The sequence below is a fragment of the Sphaerodactylus townsendi genome, linkage group LG02, assembly GCF_021028975.2.
Source record: "Sphaerodactylus townsendi isolate TG3544 linkage group LG02, MPM_Stown_v2.3, whole genome shotgun sequence".
Taxonomy (NCBI): domain Eukaryota; kingdom Metazoa; phylum Chordata; class Lepidosauria; order Squamata; family Sphaerodactylidae; genus Sphaerodactylus; species Sphaerodactylus townsendi.
In genome coordinates this window covers 38,011,482-38,034,042 of record NC_059426.1, presented here as the reverse complement: position 1 = coordinate 38,034,042, position 22,561 = coordinate 38,011,482, and the positions used below count along the sequence as shown (strand labels likewise).

At 41.4% G+C, this 22,561-nt stretch overlaps 1 protein-coding gene across 3 annotated transcripts in view; it reads right to left on the bottom strand.

Moving 5' to 3' along the window:
* CCDC148 (coiled-coil domain containing 148) overlaps positions 1-22,561 on the bottom strand; it is a 166,888-nt gene that overhangs the window by 70,058 nt on the left and 74,269 nt on the right. For all 3 annotated transcript variants that reach the window (XR_007243438.1, XM_048483322.1, XM_048483323.1), the window contains 2 exons: positions 11,966-12,104; positions 10,490-10,696 (listed from right to left, as the gene is read on the bottom strand). Coding sequence is in view for 2 of the 3 variants with exons in the window: in XM_048483322.1 (XP_048339279.1) it covers positions 10,490-10,696; positions 11,966-12,104 (346 nt within the window). In the remaining variant the exon portion in view is untranslated. The remainder of the gene's footprint in view (positions 1-10,489; positions 10,697-11,965; positions 12,105-22,561) is intronic.

Here is a 22,561-nt window from a genome sequence, read left to right as displayed (position 1 = left end):
GACCACAAGTTGTGGGCTGGGCTTTCAAACGTTGTTGTCTACTAGCCAGCTCTAAAGTCCTATTTCACAATATTATTGCCTATAAACAATTCCAAGACTTACTGAACTTTTTTCTACATTAATAAAAATAAAACAATTCCAGATTACTATTCTGCCACAAGCACAAAGCAAGTATTAAAGAATTAAGCTTGCTATCTTTGATTTTTCCCTTCTGTTTTCAACCTTATCTAAATTAATGAACATTTGTAATTATTTTATAGTTGGGGTTAATATTGTAACATTATCACATTTTTCTCTTTCCCATTTTAATTTTTGTCAGCAAATGCAAATATATAAATGTTTACCAGCTTGTTTATTGTATAGCATGCAGAAGAAAACTTGATTAAATCCTGTGCTTGTGACAGAAGTCTACGTATTTATATTTGCAGTTGTCATTTTGTACTGTTTTTATTATGTATTTCTATGTAAAGCCACCTTGAATCCTTCGAGAGAGTGGGCGGGATATAAATGTAAACTCTATATAAATAAAAAGCAAAGTGTCCATTTGTTTCTTATTGTTGCTCTCCGAAACTACTGGACCAAATGCTGTGAAATTTTCAGACAACATTGCTCTCTCATCCGAGTGTGTTTTCACCTTCTCACATACCTCGCATATCATACCTGTGCCAGGTAAACCATCCTTTCCCCAAAAAACACTGCCATCTGGTGGACGCAGGACTGTTCTCATCTTAACTGTCAACTGTTGTCATCTGAACTGTTGTCATCATTCTGAGGTAATACCTCATCATTCTGAGGTAATATGCAGGAATTAGCAGAATTATGCGTTCTGGGGTAACATTTCATTCAGGGAGAGGGACAGGAGGTAAGGGCAGAGGATTCATGTGTAAGTGTGACTGTTTTCTAGATAATAGGTTGAGAGTGGTTTTGTATTTCATTTCTGTCTAGCCAGTACCTCTAGAGAAACGCTGTGCGCCTGGGTCGCCTCAGGTTCTGTCGTCCCTCCACTCCCTCACTGACTCCTGGCCCTCTCCCTGAATGAAATATTACCTCAGAACACATAAATATTACCTCAGAACGCAACGCGCATGACAGAAGCTGAGGCAACCCATCTGCAGATTATCTTTATAATTCCATCTTTCTTTGTTCAATATTTTTTTCTTTTAATTTCTTTGAACCTGCCTCAGTTCTCTTGTGCCATTTTTAAGGGGATTAGTTTGAAAAGAAAAATACATTCTGCACCTTAGGGTGGGACAATATTAGAACTATAGCCTGAAACCATCAGAAAGGCTCTCAGTTCCAAGGGACCCAAAAGGAAAAGGCGGGAAAATCTGTTTCACAGTGATAATAAGGTGTAGAGTGCTGGAGTGGGGGGTTTCCACTGCATGGCATGGAGAGAGTGGACAGAGAAGCTCTTCTCTCTCTCCCATAATACAAAAACCTGGAGTCATCCATTTAAGCTGAAAGGTTGGAGATTCAAGGAGAATCAAGGCAGACAAAAGGAAGCATTTATTCACACATTGTGTAGTTAATGAGTGGAACTCACCGCCACAGGATGTGGTCATAGCCACCAACCTGGAAGGCTTTAAAGAAAAGTAGACAAACTCATGGAGGATTATGCTATTCAATGGCTGTTGATCATGATGGATATCTGTTCCATTCAGTACCAGAAGTAGTATGCCTCTTTAAATCAGTTGCTGGGGAGCACTGGCAGGATGATGCTGTTGCAATCTTCCTGTTTGTGGGCTTCCTAGAGGTAGCTGGTTGGCCACACTATGAACAGAATACTGAACTAGATGGGCCTTCGGCCTGAGCCAGCATGGCTCTTCTTTTATTCTTATGTTGATAGGGGATAGGGTTCAGTGGTTAGTTACATCTCATGGTGAACCTAAGCCCAGAGAAGTTCTTAAAAATTGTGCTTATAAGCAGAAAGGCCATCATATCTGCCAGATAAAGAGGTGATTTCCAGAGGTTGGGTCAATAAGTTAGTTTCTAGGTCTTTTCAGAAGGCAATAGAAATTAGAAAAGGCGGGAAAATCTGGATGATTAGTCTCTTCAGAAATCTCATCATGCACATAGCAAAAAAGGGACAGTTTCTGATAACATGGGGATATCACCAGTTCTGTTGTCATCTGCATTTTCACCCTTCACATGTCTCATGGGTGGTAAAGGGATTACCATGCCACATACTGAAAGGTATACTTGTTTCATCCATGGTTTCCAGTTTCCCCCTTTATAATCCAGAGGAATGCCATATGGTCATGTTGATTGACTTTAGTTTAGCTTCTCAAGGTCTTACACAATTTATCCTTAGAGGAATTTAGTTTCATTATAAGCTCAAGCTGAATTCTACTGGAAGTTCCTTTGAATTAAGAATGTATCCAATCATTTCTTTAAATTGAATTCAATCGAAGTGCTGCTTTTCTAATCCTTCACTCTTGACAAGCAGATCCTCTTGGCAAATTTCAGGTATGCACCAAAGCCACCTTGTTACTTTTATGCATTAAATATTTTACAAGCTCTTGGGACTTTGATTGATTTAATTGTGGGTTTTGAATTGTCCTACATAAGGAAACCAGATTTTCATAAATGATTTGTCCTGTATTAGAACTTTCATGGCCTCCATGATAACCATGGGCCTGTCTCAGGTAATAACTGGTCCTACACATTATGTAGGTCACGCTTTCAATCTGATATTGTGTTCTAGAAAAGGGGAATATAATCTGAGGGTGGAGGAACTGGTGATGGTTCCTTTGTCATGGGCAGAGTCCTATTGCTTGGGCTTACATCTATAGGGATACCAAGACTCTACAAGGGATCTACGAAAATGATCTGCTCCCAGAGCCAGATGAATTTGAATGGCTTTCTGCTGGCTCTAGGGGATTTTTCTGTTGATATGACTGGTGATGCCTTGGTTGACCTTTGGAATGACCTGAGTAGGTGATACAATTGCTCCCACTCTGAAATTTTCCATTCCAGTGTGGTTTAGTGGTTAAGAGCGGTGGACTCTAATCTGGAGACCAGGATTTGATTCCCCACTCTTCCACATGAGCAGCAGACTCTAGTAAACTGGATTTTGTTTCCCCGCTCCTACACAGAAAGCCTCCTGGATGACCTTCGGCCAGCCACAGTTCTCTCAGAACTCTCTCAGCCCTACCTACCTCACAAGGTGTCTGTATTGGGGAGAGGAAGGGAAGGCATTTGTAAGCTGCTTTGAGACTCCTTATAGGAAAGAAAGGTGGGGTATAAATCCAAAGTCGTCATCTTCTTGAGCAAATTGAACAGGTAGTGGCTGGACAACTCCAAGATTTTCCTGGATGAGGCAAACTAATTAGATTCTTTCCAATCTGGGTTTCAGCCTGATTATGGGACTGAAATAGCCTTGGTCACATTGGTGTATGACTTGCACTAGGAGACAAACTGAGAAGTGCAACTCTGTTGATTGTTCTGCATCTCACAGAAGCCTTCAGTACCATCAATCATGGTATCTTTCTGGACCATCTATCTGGCATGGGATTCTGGACCATCTATCTGGCATGGGATTGAAAGACAAAGCTGCTCCGATCCACCCAGCCTCCCTGTTATCTTTGCTTGAGCATTAAGTTTGGGAATAATGGGTGAAATTGGAGAAATATAATAGGAGAAATTTCCCTTCCCACTGCAATGCTCTGAGCTCCCCAAAATGCTGCTCTTAGTAGACAGGGAACCGTCAGGAATAGCACAGTGAAAGCAAAGCAGGGACTTGAACTGTTAAAGGTGAAACCAGTGAAAACTGTCTTTTTCCCCCCTTTTGATGGAGAACAATCTTCAAGCTTATATTTGTTTTATACTGGACCAATTAACAGCTTTCTACAAAAAAATGCCCTGAATACCAGTTACTATGATGAGTTGGGCACGCATAAGGAAAGGGCGACTGTATTCTTACCCAGGTTGCTCAGTTTCTCAAGGGCATCTGACTGACTAGACCAGATGGACCTTTGTTTTGACCCAATAAGTTTTTTTACATGCTTATACAAAATGAAATCAAAGTCATGCCACCTTGAATAAACCTATTCCATCCGGCTCCAATTCTGATGAAGTATTTGAGCAGTCAAGACAAAAACCATTTGTGTACATTCACCTGCCATAATTCATAAATAAAAGCTGTAATTTATAGTTAACTGGAGAGGGGGATGATGCCAATCCCAGAAACCCATTTGCATGCATGCCACATAGCTTTCATTTCCTTTCTTCAGACAGCAGCTTCATTGCAAAGCAAGATTTTTTAAAAGCGGTTGAAGGGTTCTTTTAAACCAGCTTGTGATACACGAGCAACAAATGATCCATTTCACTGCATATTCCACCTCTACCCCTATCCCACCCTTCGGTACATTTCTGAATCTAGACTTCTCTCAGTAATATTTTTTAATCCTATTTGTGATTCTTGCCTTCTTATGTCACATTTAGGACCAAATCTTTAACCCTTATGCCCAGAGGATAAAGGTTTTACAGAATTTTAAAAAATCATGGTAGAATGCGAATGTTTGGCAAACGGTAGCAGATTGTGATCAATATACCATGTTGTTATTGACTTCTCAAGGCACTAGTTGACTACCAGAGACAATTTACTTTTTCACCATTTAAAAATGTATGATGTGCCTTCTTTATCTGATTCTGCTTTATTCCCACACTTGTTCTGAACTATGATTGTACAAAGGATGAACACACTCTCGATCCCATTCATAGGGGTGAGGGTTGAAGCACTCTCAATCCCCCATTTTGACCTTGTCGAAGTCTATTGATAGGTCTTTACATAATGAGTTTTCCCTGGTAAGTGATTTGATCAGAGATGAAAGTGTTGACCTGGCACGTGTGATCAAATATCACTTTATCTCAACTAGGCCCAGCTGAGCATCTGGCCCTTCATCAACTTTAAACTGGGGTACTGCCTTTTGAAAAGGTTCCTCCTTTTGCAAGTTCCAGGTGCAGATAAGGATAATTTTTTATTGTTGTACTGGGTCTGAGGGGCAGATCAGAATACTCCTGGTATGCCATACTCGATTGTCCATTGTACCCCTGGCTAAGCTGACAGTGGAGGTGGTGTTACAGATCCCAGATCGTATAGTGTTGAGGTACTTCAACATCTATGCTGAGTCCTCCTTGATTGGTTCAGCTCAGGACTTTATTACCCTGACAAAAAGTATGAAACTGTCCTGGGCCTGACACATAAAGGGTCATATATTGGATCTTCCTTCTGCACTAAGGACAATTTTGTAGGAGGGTTGATACTGCAAATTGTGCTATGGTCAATCATTACTTGCTGAGACTGAAGATTACAACACATATTTCTCCACAAGAGCACAAGGTCTGTTGGGATTTTCAAACCCCTAGATCAGTGGTGGCGAACCTTTGGCACTCCAGATGTTATGGACTACAATTCCCATCAGCCCCTGCCAGCATGGCCAATTGGCAGGGGCTGATGGGAATTGTAGTCCATAACACCTGGAGTGCCAAAGGTTCGCCACCACGGCCCTAGATTAATGAATCCAGTATTATCCAGATGGCTCTGGAAAGTTTTGATCGGCTGGACAGCAGTTCTGTAGAGGACCTGATATTAGTCTGGAATGTTCATTTGAGGGGTTCTTTTGACAGAGTTACTTCTTGGTGCCCTCTCCTCTGTTCAAGGAGGGCACCACCTCCTGGTTGACCAAGGAGCTGGGGTTACGAAGGGGTTGGGGAGATCACTGGAGCATCATTTACAGAAAAAGCATGACAAATCAGTCAGAAAATACTGTAGAGCCCATTTAATGGTCCATAAAGTTGCACCAATGGCAGCAGAGTTGGCTTTCTATTCCTCCATCATCGCATTGGTTAACTCTCATCCAGCAATAAATATGTAGTGTGATTTTGGGCCTTCTGGCCTCTGGGCTTCATACTTCTGATGATGATTTAGAAATTAGCTGTAATGCTTTTGCTTGATTAACTGCTGATAAATCTCCCTCATCTGGACCAATTTAGATGCCAGTTTGGGAGCAGATCCTGTGCTTAGGGGGTAACCTCTTGGAGTGTTTTTGATCTCTTCACATTGGTTTTCTTGATTGATGTCAACAGAATGCTCAGAATTGTGAAGGCTACTTCCTGCATATTAGACCCTTGCCCATCCCTGGCTATTAAATTGCTGGCAGCAAAAGATGCCGAACGCTTTGGGGAAGAATATTATGTCCCTCTTAAAAGGAATGTTTCCTTCTCAGCTAAATAAAGCTGTGATTATACCCTTCTTAATAAGTCATCTCTGGATAATAGGAATGTGTGCAATTATTGATCTGTGTCCAATCTCTTCTTTCTGGGAACTGTAATTGAACAGGTTGTGGCAGAGACACTGCAGGCAGTTTTCGATAAAAACATCTGCCCTTGACTCATTTCAATCTGGCTGTAGGCTGGAATTCAGAACTGAAATAGCACTTGCAGCCTTGGTTGATTTATCTTCACCTATAGTTGGATAAGGGCAATTCATCACTGCTGATACTGTTACACCTATCAGTAGCATTTGATACAGTCAACCATGATATTGAAGGGGGGTGCTTACATTAAAAGCAACCTGCCCCTGACTGATTTTGTTTGTTCCTTCTTGGCAGGAAACAGAGAATTACCATGGGACAGACAGAATCAGATCCTGGGATCTGATGTCTGGGTACATCACATGTCCATTTTATTCCCAGTGTTCTTTATGTAAAGAACATGAGAGTGGATTGTCACTACCATGCTTTGTATCTCATGGTCCAAAGCTCTGGAGACAGTTGTGAAGGTCCTGGACCAATTACTTGACTCTATGGTCAAGTGACTGAGGGTAAAAAGCTGAAGTTTAATCCAGGCAAGATGGAGGTGACATGCGCTGAGAAGGTAGAATGTCTGGCTGGTGTTGATTTGACAGACTTAGGCGGGGTTAAGCTTTTTGTAGTAGATAAAGAGTCTACCTTGTTAAGAGATAAGTAGATAAACATTGTTGCCAGGAGCACCTTCTTTTAATTACATCTAGATTATAAACTGGCCCCTTATCTAGATCCTGCTGACCTGGTTCTGTTTATCCATGCTACTATAATCTCCTGATTGGACTATTTTAAAGTGCTCTCTAGATAGGACTGACTTTGAATGTGTCTCAGAAACGTCAGTTGGTGTAGAATGAGTAGGGATGCCAGACCCAGCAGACAATGCTTGAGAGCAACTGAGGGAGCGGAGACTTTTTGGAATTCACTTTCTATTTTGATATTCCTGAAGAGTATTGATATTTCAAAACAAAAATTGATGTTGTGACATCAAAAAATCATCGTGGTTTCACCATAGATTCCTAGAGCACCACGAAGTCTCAGAATAAGGAGTACTTTTCTATATCTTTAATGGAATAATTAAACAATGTGGAGTGCTCAAAGACATTCCTACCAGATATCCTTGAAATTTTTAATTTGGTCAGTAAGGTGTCCTCTGGGACTGCATCTCAATCTGAATTCATGGAAGGCTCCAGTTCACGTAAGCCCCCAGTTAAGAAGGCAGATACTGACAGTTTCCATACTCAAGAGACTTTGCCCATGTACAATGGGAGAGGTGAAAACAATAGGACACGTCTTTTTTGTTGTCATTACAGTGGATTGAGGGACAAGATTTTCACCCCATTATTAGTCAACCACCCTGGCTGTTCAGAGAAGGTGCACTTAGAAAGCTTATTAATAGATGAAAATCCTCATATTTCAAGGCAAGCGGCTAATTTTTGTGCCTTTGTGTTTAAAGCCTGGAGTAAGACAAGGATCCTTGATAGTGACAACGAACCATTTTAAATTTTATAATCTCTTAAGAAGTACGTTTATCAACATTTTATATAGAATTTTAATAGTTTTGTCTAAAATTTTGAGGTTTAAAGACTCCGGATTATTAGTTATTCACTGTAATACTTATCTTGTATTATATGCTGTTATCGGACCACAATAAAGAATTTGCTGTTAAACAAGGTGTGACTTCCACATGCTTTCATCCCTGATTTCCCCCCCTGCTGTTCAATTGAGCAAGGGTGCAGCACTATCACCAGGTAAACCCCCCAACCATTAGCAGGACATGCCAACCCTAAGAATGTACTATCGAGGCCTTTCTCTGGAGTCAGCTGCTTTTAACAGCGCTGCATGAACTATATTGGCTACCTCTTTGCTTTCAGGTTCAATTCAAAATGCTGGCTATTATTGTTACAGCTTTTAACTGCCTAGGGCAGAGGTCTTCAAACTATGGCCCTCCAGATGTTCAGGAACTACAATTCCCATCAGCCTTTGCCAGCATGGACAAGTAGCAGGGCTGATGGGAATTGTAGTTCCTGAACATCTGGAGGGCCATAGTTTGAAGACCCCTGGCCAAGGGTCTTATCAAACTGTATCCCCTGCTATATTTTCCTATGCCAGTTACCACACTTCGGACAGCCTTACCCTAGAGATGCCAGGTTAGGAAATACCTGGAGAATTTGGGGGTGGAGCCTGAGGATAGTAGGGTATAGGGAGGGGAGATGCCATTGAGACCACCTTCCAAAGCAGCCATTTTCTCCAGGAGAAATAATCTCTGTTGCCTGGAGATCAATTCTAACCCCAGGAGATCTTTAGAGGCTGGCAGTTCTAGGTACCCTCCATCATGATTTTCCATACAGTTAAATCAAGGGCCTTTTCCATGGTGGTCCAATTCCTTTCAAATAACCCCCTAGAGTAGGAGAAGAGGGCACCTTCACTTGTTAAATTTTGGAAGAAAGGTAAGGCAGTTTTATTCCAGAACTGTTTAGTGGAGGATGATTTTTTTCCTTGCAAATTTGCTGATCCTGTATGTTTGAAATCTGAGTGTGTTAAAAGCGGAAACATGTATTTTAACCTGTTTTAACTTCATTAATTGGACCTTGAATCTCTGTCCTTGCAGCTTGATTGCCGCACTGTTGACTGACTTTAGTCCAAGGAGATAAGATGGGATAGAAAACTTTTAAATGAAATTATATTAACTCATATTATTAAATTTTAACTGCTTAAAGTAAACTATATTTGTCCCAGTTGAACTCAGGTTACCCAGATTCTTTAAGAGCTTTTCTAATACTCTGTGTGTAAAATCCTGTCAAGTCAGGGGCGTAGGAAAGGGGGGAAAGCGCCTGGTGTGCCTGTGTGTCCTCTGCCCTGCTCCATCCCAGAACGCCCCTGGCCCACCCCGGAATGCCCTCCCACCACACCCCCACCACGCCCCCACCACACCCCCACAGGGGCATGTGCCCAGTGCGTTGCACACACCCCCGCCCCCTTGGAGCTATGCCTCTGTGTCAAGTCACAGCCTGCTTATGGCAACCCAGTAGGGGTTTAGTCAAGAGACTAACTGAGGTGGTTTGTCATCTCCTTCTTCTGCACAGCAACCCTCATATTCCTTGGTGGTCTCTCTTCCAAATATAGCCAGGGCCAACCTTTCTAGTACTCTTTTTCACTAGCAAATTTTGAGCCAAGAGCGAAGGAAGATCAAGACATACTCTCTCTTTACTCCCTCCTCCCTCTGCATTTCCTTGTACACCCCCCCCCCCACTTGTATATAGTACTGGACTATTAGGTTCATGTCTACATAAACTAAATTACATTATCACATTTAAACCATATTACCGCAGCAGCTAACATAGGAGACACTCTGATGATATACTGAAGGCACAAAGTTAGATGAATATAAAGTAAAAGCCAAATGCATTTACTAAAGCATCCAGAAATGCTTGGCAGAACAAGATATGTTTACTGGCTGTCTATTGATTCTGGCTGATTGCACATTTGGCAATTGCAAGACTGCTCTTCCACATGGAGATCAGATTTTTCAGATGAATGTTTTTGTCCAAAATCTCTAGATTTCGCCCCTTCCCTTCTCTCTTCCCCACCTTCCTGCCCTCCCAACAGTCTTCCTACTTATATCTAAGATTAATATGCAGTTCTAGTAATTCTCCAGGACTACATTTTACATGCCTGGTTAGTACTTTTCTGGCACAAACAAACATCATGCTACCTTTTCCCACTTTCTCCCAGCGACCTCATTATTCCAGAATGCCTGTTATTTGGGCCAGGGAAGGAGATGAGTGAATGTAGCCTGGGAGAGGCTACACTAATATAAACTATCACAAGGTTTAAAAAGTTAAAACAATAATACATTAGCAAGAAGAAACACATTTGTGTACATAATTCCACAGGTGTGAGTCCATCAATGTAAAATCTCAAACATACAAGAGAAGAAATTAAAAGCAAATTGTATACAAATCCTCCAGCAAAACTAATCAAGGACTTGCTTTTGCCAAAAGGTGTGTAATCAAAATGCTGCGGGTAAAATTACTAGATCAGTAGCTGTGTTTGCCGAGCAATTTGTGTGGGAAAAGCCCACATAAAAGTGTAGGTAACATTTTTTTCCCCTCAGGCAAATATTGAACAATCTGAGGATACAATTAGCAACACAGATTTATGTGTGGTTATATAACTGAGTCTACCTTTTCTTTGAGATCCGCACATATTTCCTGTTGTTTTCTTCTATTATTAGCCATCATAATTTCTGTCTCATGAGCAGCACAAGCTTCAGCAAGAGTCATTACCGCCTTCTGTGAAAATGCTTTTTTAGCCTGCATCCAGTTGAACATCAGGGCTCTCCACTGATTCCAAGTGAAACGATAGTGGTCCCAAGCCTTTTCGTGAGCCACCTAAAAATACACATCATAATTATCTTGATTCGTAATTATCTTCATTTATCTTTAATTCAAAGTCTGATGGTTCAAGGTTATTTCAAAACAACCACTTAAAAAGGGAAGCCTTTAGAACCAGAAATAAAAATGGTCTACCTCAAAGCAGTCTTCTCACTACTCAATCTAAAAGAACTGTTATTTACAAAAGGTCACATCCACAAGACGCCAAAGTAGTGAAAAAGCATTATCCACAGAGAGGAAACAGAATTATTGCAAGTTATGGAAATAAGCAGCTCTCTTTTCAGAGTAATCTTGCAGATCAATCCAATTCACCACAAAAAATTATAACAAAACAGTGCGGTTTCACAGTAGAAAATTAAGCTAAACATACAGATAAGACAATGTGCTTTTAGCTGGTACTGGCTGTGTTAGCTGGTATTTCAATGTTTTGGGATTGCCTTGAGAAGAAACTATTATTTGAATATTTCACTTACTAAAAGTAACCAAATGTTGCTGTTACTTAAAAGCCTGGGAAATGAAGATATAAATTAAAACTGGCACACACACAATTGAAGAAACATATTTTATACAGATGCAGTAACATGGTATTGCTGCCTAAAATTATAGTTTCATATTTTTGTTGCTTACAGTTAGAAGAAGAAGAAGAAGAAGAAGAAGAAGAAGAAGAAGAAGAAGAAGAAGAAGAAGAAGAAGAAGAAGAAGAAGAAGAAGAAGAAGAAGAGGAGGAGGAGGAGGAGGAGGAGGAGGAGGAGTTTGGATTTATATCCCCCCTTTCTTTCCTGTAGGAGACTCAAAGGGGCTTACAATCTCCTTGCCCTTCCCCCCTCACAACAAACACCCTGTGAGGTAGGTGGGGCTGAGAGAGCTCCGAAAAGCTGTGACTAGCCCAAGGTCACCCAGCTGGCATGTGTGGGAGTGCACAGGCTAATCTGAATTCCGCAGATAAGCCTCCACAGCTCAGGCGGCAGAGCTGGGAATCAAACCCGGTTCCTCCAGATTAGATACACGAGCTCTTAACCTCCTACGCCACTGCTGCATTTATTTGGGATACCCAGTTCAAGTGTTGGACTAGGATCTGGAAGACCCAGGTTCAAATCTCCCCTGTGGAAGCTTATGGGGTAACCATGGGTCAGGCACTGCCTCTCATCCTAACCTAACTAAAAGGGTCACTGCAATGGTAAAATGGAGGGTGAGAGACTGCTGTCCATTACAATTTTGATCTAACTGCATGTCACAATAATGAAATGAAATAACATTACCACTTACTAAATTTTGCCTAGTCTTGTGAGGAAGAAATTTCTGCAACATGTCTAAGTAGAGAGTTCTTCTGCCTTGAAGGCCCTTTGGGTATTGACCAATCACGACCAGAAAAACCCATAGATCTTCATCACTCAACTGAAAATTGCTGTAAAAACAGAAAGGAAAGAGCAAATTTTAGCTTTTAGTATAAAATAGATTTAAAAAGAAATAATAAAGTGCTGCTTTGGAAGCTGATTAATCCTAGGCTGATTCCGCATGGGCCAAAAACAGCAGAGTGAAAATGGTGTAAAAGGGTTTAAAACGGTGTAAAAGGGTTTATACTGTTTTCACACCAGTTTCACACCACTGTTTTTGACCCATGCGGAATCAGCCCTAATGTTATGCCAGGATGTAATGGGATTTTGCCCTATCAGAAGGAAAACACCCCAAATCAATATCTTCACATATAGAACTAGCCCAAATTGTTAAAAAGCAGTGGGGCTAGTATGCGAGGGTCCTTCCTCTGTTGAAGACAAACGTAACTTGTTCTACTTGACCAGGGGCATGTTCTGAATTAAGAATATTAACATACTGAGGGAGTCCTGTGTCATAACACACAAACACCTTCACTTTCCCGGCGCACCTTTTACAACCATTTTTTTAAATCAACCCAAACGAAGAAAGCAGGGGGCAGACAAGGAAGCTGAACAGGTATTTCAGTCTGATAGGAATGAGAGCAGAACAAATGGAGAAACTGAAAATAAGTCATGGATGCAGGATCCGCTGTGCCTGCTGTTCAGATGTTAAACTGTCCTCACCTTTTGGGAAATGTAGGCTAACATGAAACTGTGGGAATCCTTTAAGGAGAAGGATGTGTGCTTTTCAGTACCAGCCTGGTATAGTTCTGCTTAGAATGAAAATGTTTGGCTTCTCTTTTTTAAAAAAAGACAGTCACGGAAATACAAACAGTCTTGTCACAACAGTCACTGTGAAGCTCTAAACACTGCTTAATATTCGATTGTAAAGCATATTTTTTAAAAGGAAAAAAAATTCTTTACCACCAAAGTGGTCTCACATATAGCAGCTTCGGAAAGAAGCCCAGATACAACAAAGGAAACAGCTTGCAGCCAAGCAAAACAAATAATGTTGTATCTATGAAGGCTCTGGATACAGAAAGCATCCGCTTCGCCTGGCCATTCCAGGAATTATTCGAAGAGGCACACCCTTCCAAAGATTAAGGCTGGTCAAAACATAAGAAGAATACAAAAACAAAGACACAGTAGAAGAAGATGGGATTACAGTTTTTTAAATGCGAGTCTGAGAGAAAGTATTTGTTAAACGTGAATCTGAGGTCGTTTCCCCACTTACCTGATGCTGCGCGCTACTCTCCCCAAGTAGTGCGGGGTCCCCCGACACTCCCCACTACAGGGGCGGCGACAACACAGCCGCCCAACGCTACCGCTGTCGCGCCTCCTCAGCGGGCGTCATTCCTGGCACTCCTCAAAACGGCGCCTTTTGATGACACCGCACAGAGCGTGGGGTCGTGGGAAAGCCCAGGAGCGCGCCAGAAATGATGCGCGCTGGGAGTAGTGCGCAGCAAAGGGTGGTCGAGGTAAGTGGGGAAACGACCTGAGAGAGTACAGATTTACTCAAGTTCACTTCAAATCCTAAACAACTGTATGCAATCTGGAAGTATGTTTTCTGGTGCATAAATTGTCTTTATGTTATCACCTTTATATTAAATGCAATTGGCAGAACATTGACCAGACCCACATGGTTTTCCATGCCAGATTTTGAGAAGCAGCTATATTGGACATTCTGTACCAGATACTCTGTCTACTTATGATGTGCATACACAGGCACAAAGTCAGTCCAAAAGTAAGGCAAAATATGCACCATTTTAGTTCTTAGATATGTACCAATGTTACATAATTTTAGGCAAATGTGAATTAGAAAACTGGTTTTTACCTGGGTCTTCCCATTCTACCGAAGGAATATCATCACGTATTCCCATGAATTTCCTGCAGCATACTGCTATAGTATCCTGGTCCTAAATAAATGTGGGGAATAAGTCCCACTGAAATAGATATGGCTTGCTTTAAAGTAAATGTTGTTTAGGATCAAGTGTAAACTATGCTCCCAGTTGTCGTGGAGACTGCTCTCATTTCAGTTCACTTCATTCTACCTTGCCTAATAGTATCTAATTCTACCTTGCCTAATAGTATCTCATTAACCATGGACTCAGATTTCTTTCTCAAAGAATGTTTGGATAATTTTACGTAGTGTCCCTCTCTTCCTGTCCCCTAGCTCTGGATTGCTCCTCCTCCCAGAAACTGACATTTCCTTTCTACTTCTGGAAAAGTTAGTATCGGCTTACAAAAGGCATAACCATTATTTACAGACACCAAAGAGCTTTTACAGGAAGAAAAAAAGTTTATAGGCTAGAGAAATAAAAGTGAGGGGAAAGCGCAAGTGGATGACTTCATATCCAGCCTCAGTAAGATGTGTGGATTGATTTGATGCAGATTGATCTGATGTACGTTTACTCAGAAGTCGGTCCCACTGTGCTCAGTGGGGTTTACTCCCAAGCACAGGATTGCACCTTGACAGGACAATCACACAGAACCATAAAGATGTAAAGATGCATTCAGGTAAAATTGAAAGGAACACTCATCGAGAACCATTTATGAAAGCAGCTATGAAAACAGGAGGACCACCAAAGTAGCAGCTTATTCAAATGGGTTGGTAGGAATAAAACTGTGATGAAAACTATATTCTTGTTTTCTGAATACAAAATACTGTTTATTTCTTCCTTTCTTTCTAAGGTACATATCACTGCCACAAGGAATTTAATTCCAAACTTCTTTTTAATTTCTCTTGAAGTATAGTGTCCAAACACTAAAGCAGTTTTGAAGGCTATGTGGTCCTAAGGAAGAGACCTTCATAAGATTCAAGTGTAGGATTCCAGGTTAATTTGAACAAATTACAACTCTTTATATATTTTCTTCAGTTTAATGGTTACAAGAGGTGATATAGCTAATCTGTACAGTGAAGGAAGAAACAGGTGGCAATAACTTGTAGCTGAGGTGACCCATGCTTTCTCAGCAGTGCGTAGTGGTTAAGAGCAGGTGCATTCTAATCTGGGGGAACCGGGTTTGATTCCCAGCTCTGCCACCTGAGCTGTGGAGGCTTATCTGGGGAATTCAGATTAGCCTGTGCACTCCAACACATGCCAGCTGGGTGGCCTTGGGCTAATCACAGCTTCTCGGAGCTCTCTCAGCCCCACCCAACTCACAGGGTGTTTGTATTGAGGGGGTTGTAAGCCCCTTTGAGTCTCCTTCAGGAGAGAAAGGGGGGATATAAATCCAAACTCCTCCTCCTTCTTCTTCTTCACCACCACCACCACCACCCAACTCCCCACTCTGCTTCATTTTCCTTTTCACTTCGGATATCTACCTTGTCTAATTTCTAAGGTACTGGTCTCTTCTACCTTGTTGGTTGTTTATGATGTTATATTGTTATGTTATTATGTTTAAGATGTTATGATGTTATTTTTGATATTTGATATTTATGTTTATTATGCTGTTTGCTGCTTTGATATTTGTTGATTTGATATTTGCTGCTCACATTTGATTAGTTTTTACCTTATTTACTTGTTGTTCGCCGCCCTGAGCTCTACGGGGGTGGGCGGGGCATAAATCAAATAAATGAAATGAAATTTAACTCTTCTTTCTGTGACCATATTAGGATTCGACTTCCATTTTGGCCTCGCAACATCTTCTATTTACATTCTAATTATTTATTTTGATTGTTTATGACTTCATATAACCCTAGGAAGGATTCCAGTCAGAAACCTTTTTTTCCTCATTGTCTTAAGTTGTTTACATCATACTGCTGTCTATTTCTTTCCTTCAGCCCCTTTTCCCCCTACAGACAGCCTCCTCTTTCTCTTCGAAACCATTCACTCTCTCCAGTATCCATCAATTACCACACTCTCATCCCCCTCTTACACACCCCTTTTTCTGTGAGTTACCTCTCATTTAAAAGAACACACACTTAACACTTTAAATAATTACAAAAACGGTTTTGCCAAAAGTGTGGGTAGTGTTTAAAATGTCAGGCTTGGATCAGTGATACCCAGTTTCTAAACTTTACTCTCTATGGTAGTTGTCTGGGCGACCATGGGACTGTCAGTCTCTCTCAGTTGAGCCTACTTCACAGGGTTGTTACTGTGAGAATGAAATGAAAGAGAAAAGAATAATGCTGTAAGCCACTGTGGATCCCCACTCTGGAGAAAAATCTATTAATTAATTAAATTTATAACACCCCCCTTCCAAACAAGTCAGGCTCCGGGTGGCTCAGTGTACAAATATCTAAATAAATGCTGCTTTTTGCTGTGCTAACATGAGGAATGTGATTGAATTAGTAGTTTTGAATTTTAACTTGCCATCACACCCAATGCAGGCAGCAGGGAAAACTGGAGATGGTTTCCTTCCCACAAACTGTGATTCTAAATTACTATTCTGCTTTGTGGGAACCTGAATGTGGATGTCGTGGCAAATTAGGGACCGATTCAAGATTTCCAAAACCATGAACTCTTCATGGTGCATGGCATGTAGGTTTGCCAGTTCTTGTCTGGCAGCCATCAGGAGCTTGGGCGGGGTGGTTAGAGTCTTAGCAAAATGGTGCCCCGCAATGTCACAACATCAAAGCGGACAACCCAGCCACTCTAGTTGAATGCTAGGGGAGTAGAGAGGGTACACACAAACTTGGGGGAAAGGCATGTTCATGTCCATCAGAGAGTTTGTGGCATCTGAATGTAGCCTTTGCAGTTCATTGTAGTTCATAATAGCAAGAACAGATTCAAAGGATGGTGGGGAGCTAATGGTGCACAGAGTGATTCAGTGGTTTGGCTTTATTAGGTTCAAAATATCACCACTTGGTAATTTTTCTGCTGATTCTAGTATTTTCCCATGGGGCTCCCATTGAAGAAAACCCAGAAACTACAGACTGTGGCAGCCTGATTACTGTCAAGGGCTAGCCAATGGGAACCATCTTCTTGGGGTGGTGGTGAACAATAGGGTTTTATTTTGTTATCAATGGCTTTAATTTAGAATTTTAAGCCACCCTGAGCTGTAAGTGATAAACAGCGTATAAATATCTTGGAAAGTCATTAAATATTGCTTTGTGTAAAATTTTACGGGATTTACCCTTACTTTTGACTGTGTCTACTGTGTGCATTCCTTCTGCTTCTCATTTAGTATTGTTAGGAATACCTCCTTTTGAGAGTTGTCCACTACCCTCTCTGCCACTGTGTTTGTGAGCAGACTCCCTTCAGGACTCTAAACTGAGACTTGATAGGACGTCAGCTGTGTGCTGCAGGTCTTTCCTGCCCCCCCCCCCCCCGCCCTTGGAGCAGCACTCAGGCCCCTTCTGCACATGCAGAATAACGCACTTTCAATCCACTTTCAATGCACTTTGCAGATGGATTTTACTGTGCGGAATAGCAAAATCCACTTGCAAACCATTGTGCAAGTGGATTGAAAGTGCATTATTCTGCATGTGCGGAAGGAGCTTCAGTCTTGCAACTTGGCACTATGCTGCCTCCTTCCTACCTAACCTGCCCCTGGAGTCCTCCTTTTATTACTCCCTTCTGGCTTTGCCCTGCCTCCTCTGCCCTTGGGAAGCCAATAAGCCACCTCCTCCTCAGCCAACTTAGCAGTGGTGGCAAGTCCAGGGTGGCTGGCCTCTATTTCAGCAAGATTGGAGCTGGACTCAGGGCCACCTTTCCTCTGCCCCATGGCTCTTTCCTTCCAAAAGCTGTGGACCAAGTGAGTATTCCAGCCCAGGGCCTGGGGAGCTTTGGATTCAGGGCGCAGGCTTATGTCCAGACAGCCCTTGACAGTGCTTGGTTTCTCTTTCTCCCACTCTTTCAAGGGGCTGGGAGCATCACAGGAGGGAAAATCTAATGCATCTTTGTGTTTTCTAGACATGCAACAGAACATCAGACATCCAAAGCGACTTTCCAAGAATTAACGACACAAGTTTGCCGGTGTCAGTTTTCCAAACCATTAGTAAGACAGCTTTTGCGATGTGTGATAATCATTAGTCAAAGTCTTTCAAGTTAACGTGCATTGCTCATTTGTCAAGAATGGATGCAACAACCTTACCTTCATAAGGAGCGTACATCAGTACCCTTAATATTCAGCACACAATTTAATGAAATGGTGATGTAATAAGAATGAAAATCAATTATTCCTAGGACATTTTCTGGGTTAGATCTACAATCATTTACTTGAAGATACTTGAAGTACAACCAAGATACTTGAAGTCTAGTTTTTATTCTGTAAAAAGTTTTTTTAAAAGTAGCAGTAATGCTGTTCATCTTTACAGTTCTAGAAAGAATAAGATTAAAGGGCAACCAATCTTCCCAATTTTATTTTAAACACTGGGAAACACTCAGACAAAAGGTGACAACATTTAATATAATTTCAGGGCATCATGTCCACCTGTGTAATGCACTTACATTTGTTTCATCGGCAGAATTCTTATTCTGACTGCAAAAGATTAGATGTGTTATTCTCTTTTCCAGCATTCACAGCACATCTTTTTAAATGTGACTTGATTAGAGCATCACTGTTAGGAAGATGCACAGTTTTCCTTTTGTAAGGGTTTGGCAATTCACTGCAGTCACCCGTAGCTCTTGGCTCTCTGCACAGTCATCGTCTGTATTCACTACCGATATGTAATAAAATAATGCAATTGTGGCTTATTTGTTTTTTTGTTTGCAGGAGTGACGTAGTTTATTGCATTTTTCATCCATGGATAAAGGGTATCAGTGTGAGCACCATAAAATGAATGGACTCAGAATGAAAAAGGAGGCCTCAAAAAAGAAAAGAAAAGAAAGAAAAACAGAAAACCAACCCCTAGTCAATTAGAACAGAAAGGTGACACAGCTTGACTGGTGGGTTTCTCTTAGAAATAATTGCAAACAGCGGTTTGTTCCTTTTAAATTGCCCAGATTCATTTTCCTAACCAAGTCTTCAGTAGACACAGAGAGCAAAATGCCAGGGGACAAACAGAACAACCTAAGGGCTCAAGACAACTCAATAAAGTCTGGCTATCCTGGGCTTTCCAGGTTGTGTGGCGGTGGTCTGGTAGTTTTCACTTCTAATGTTTTGCCCGTAGATGCGAAAACTATCAGACCATAGTTGCACAGCCTGGTAAACCCACAACAGCCAGTTGATTTTGACAGTGAAAGCCTTGGACAATACATCAATAGAGTCCATTCAGAAGGCAGACAGAAACCACAGTTCTTGCAGAAGCCACGAATACTTCCCAGACCAGAGCCAGAGCTCTGACTTGAGCAGCAGAAGACAGTCATATGTATGAACACAGTTGAGTAATACTGAGTCGTACCATTGGTCCATAGGTCAGAATCATCTACTCAGACTGGCAGTGGCTTTCCTGGGTCTCAGGCTGAGGTTGTTCACAACACCTGTTGCCTGATCCTTTTAACTGGTCGTTTCAGGGACTGAAGCTGGCAGCTTCTGCAGACCAAGAGATGCTCTTTCACTTAGCCACAGCACAAGCCCAAATGGGCTAGTATGGTAGGAGAACTCAAAAGATTTCAAAAATATGCAATTACCAAAGGAAGCCAGAGCTCAGCTCCTTGAAGAAGAGAGTTTTGGATTTATATCCCACCTTTCTCTCCTGTAAAGTGACTCAAATTGGCTTACAAACTCCTTTCCTTTCCTCTCCCCACAACAGACACAGTGTGAAACAGACTTTTCTCTGTGATACACCTCTGAAGATGCCAGCCACAGATGCAGGCGAAACGTTAGGAACAAGATCTACCAGACCACGGCCACACAGCCCAGAAAACCCACCACAACCAGTTGAATCTGACCGTGAAAGCCTTTGACAATACAAAGAGGTGTGTGTTCATAAGGGGAGGGCACTACAGATGTGGCCTGAGAGCCCAGGGGGCGGCAGTCCAAAAACGTTTAGGAACCACTGGTCTAAAGCACACCTTGAGGCAGGAACAGGATCTAATGTATGAATCAGCCACATTTAACTTTACAAAAGAAAGAAACCAAAGTGCACAACTAGACTAGATATTCAAAAGGGGTTAACTCCTAAGCCCCCCATAACATCTGTACTGCAAAAAAAACAGGAATAGGAGCATCTTTAACAATTTATGCAAGCTTTTGTGAACCAGAGCTTACTGCACCAGATGTGTGATCCAGATTTATAGTTCTGCCTTCCCTCCAATGGCAGAAAATAATATGAAGCAGAGGAATTCAGTGTTGTGAATTCAGAGAAATGCAGAATGTGATATCAAAACATAAGTACAGATGCTTAAAAATTACAGCAACAGAACTCGAGGTGTGGCAGTCCCATGTTAAAAAAATGTGCCTAGTTTTACACATACACACAAAGAGAATCACTTTACACTAACACTGATACTGCAGCTAAAATATTTATGCTTAATTAACATGCATACGAAATGAACGTTACAATAGCAAATGCTTATGCAACAAAGAAATCACATTAAAAACGCTTATCATGAAATTACTACACCGAGTGTCATAGAGTGTCATCAATAAGCACGATGATTTCTCTTTTTCCCAAAAACAGATTAGAATAAAGTACCGCAAAGGTATAAGGCATAACAGTGAGCAGTTTTGACACTCAATAAATTAAGACTTGTACACACCAGTGAAAGCTGACAAGGAAAAAAAATGCTCTGCTATGACAACTTTCATATATTTGCACTTTAAATCTGACCACATTAAGCTAAAGGGCAGGCATAATGGTTCTCTGAAAGGAAATGAGAAGGTTTACAAGTTCTTTTCCAATCAAAACATCAGAAAGCAATATATCTCCCTGCACATAAAATGCACTAAGCATCATGACAGATTATTTAATTACATTTTAATATATCCAATGACAGCATTAATTGGGGGCAGATTTAGTGTCAACACTGAAATATAATCTGGATCCATACAGAATGAAAGCTCAATGTAATTTTTTTTAAAGCATGTATTTCAAATGGCTTTCAAGCCTTTGGTTGTCCTCTCTGATTTTGGTACCTTTCTATTTCATCACCTTTTGAATTAAAGCGGAGCTGTTCCGTCAGGCCTTTCTATCAAGCCAGCCGGATGTTTCCCGATTACGATATCTTCCCTGAGCCTCCGGTGGATTGTTTAAATGGCTTTATGATTTGTTTTTATTGATTGTTATTTATAGGCTTTTATTAATTTTAGCCGCCCCGAGCCCTTTTGGGGGGGGATATAAATATAAATAAATAAACAAACAAGTATCTGTGCAAACTGCTACTTATCTTCTTAATATTTGCAATCTAAAGCTATAAGCAAACGAACTATTAGATTGAGCTGCAGTAAGACTGCTATTCCATTTAACAGTTCTTTCAGATTACCACAACAACATCTTTCAAGAGAGATTTCTGTGCAGGGAATAGACCTGCACTGTACTAAATAATTCACAAAGTTATACAGAAAAATTATTAAGGACTATGGTCTACACTGCCATGAATAAATTGTCGAAACTAGGATCCCACTATGGAATGTTGTAACATTTAATGTGTCATGTTAATACTTATGCTTTGATTCAGTTCTGAGTTTAGACTTCTGGAAGGTTCTACAATCTTGATCTTATTGCATTGTTTACTGAATGTCCCACCCATCCCATCCACCAGTTGTACTAACTCACTCTGTTTAATCCACCTTGAGTTCAAGTGAGAAAGGCGGACTATAAATAGCATAAATAAAATAAAACTTTAAGTCCCACAGATATCTACAGGATTTACTTCCAGGAAAGGGCTTATATCCCATGGGAAATCTCCAATGATGGAAGGGATTTCCCACAAAATTATTTCTGACTCCATTGATGGAATGGGTGCTGCAGCCCAAAACGTTTCTCCAAGTTCTGCTCTTGAGGGAAGCAGGAGACCGCAGAGAGTAACATGAGGCATGGAAGTTGGAGGTCTATGGTACTAGGTGGAAATCAGCAAAATCACCCCCTTTTATTAGCATACATTTTCCATAGGATCCACCTCAAAGTGTTTGTTTATACATTTTATCCTGCCCTTCCTCCAAAGAATTCAGGAAAGCACCCATTTTATCCTTATAGCAACATCATTTCATAGGCTGATTCCACATGGGCTCCTGACGGGGAGCGCCACTGCAAAAGGCAGTGTGCTCCTGTGGCCGCTTGCGTGCAGCCGCAGGAGCACATTGCCTAATCGGGACAATGTCAAAGCCCGGCGGGACGTGGGACACATCGCGCAAAAGCGTGAGTGTCCCGCGAAAATCGGGATGGCTGGTCACCTTATTGTAGACAACTAGGCTTCCCCTGGCCCTCTTGTCCCATTGGAACAATGTTGCATTCCTTATCTTGTGGAGCAGGAAGCCAGGTGGCTTTCTTTTGCTATCTGCTGGCAACCTTGGGGCGCCTTAGCCCCAAAGGCTGTTTTTCACAAATTGTTGGGAAAACGGGAGGGGGGCTTGCTCAGAGGATAAAGGGGACTTCGTGAATGCCAGCTTTGTCAGAACTGGCTTTACCAGTGTGGTGCTTCGATGCCTACTCAATAAATGCTGC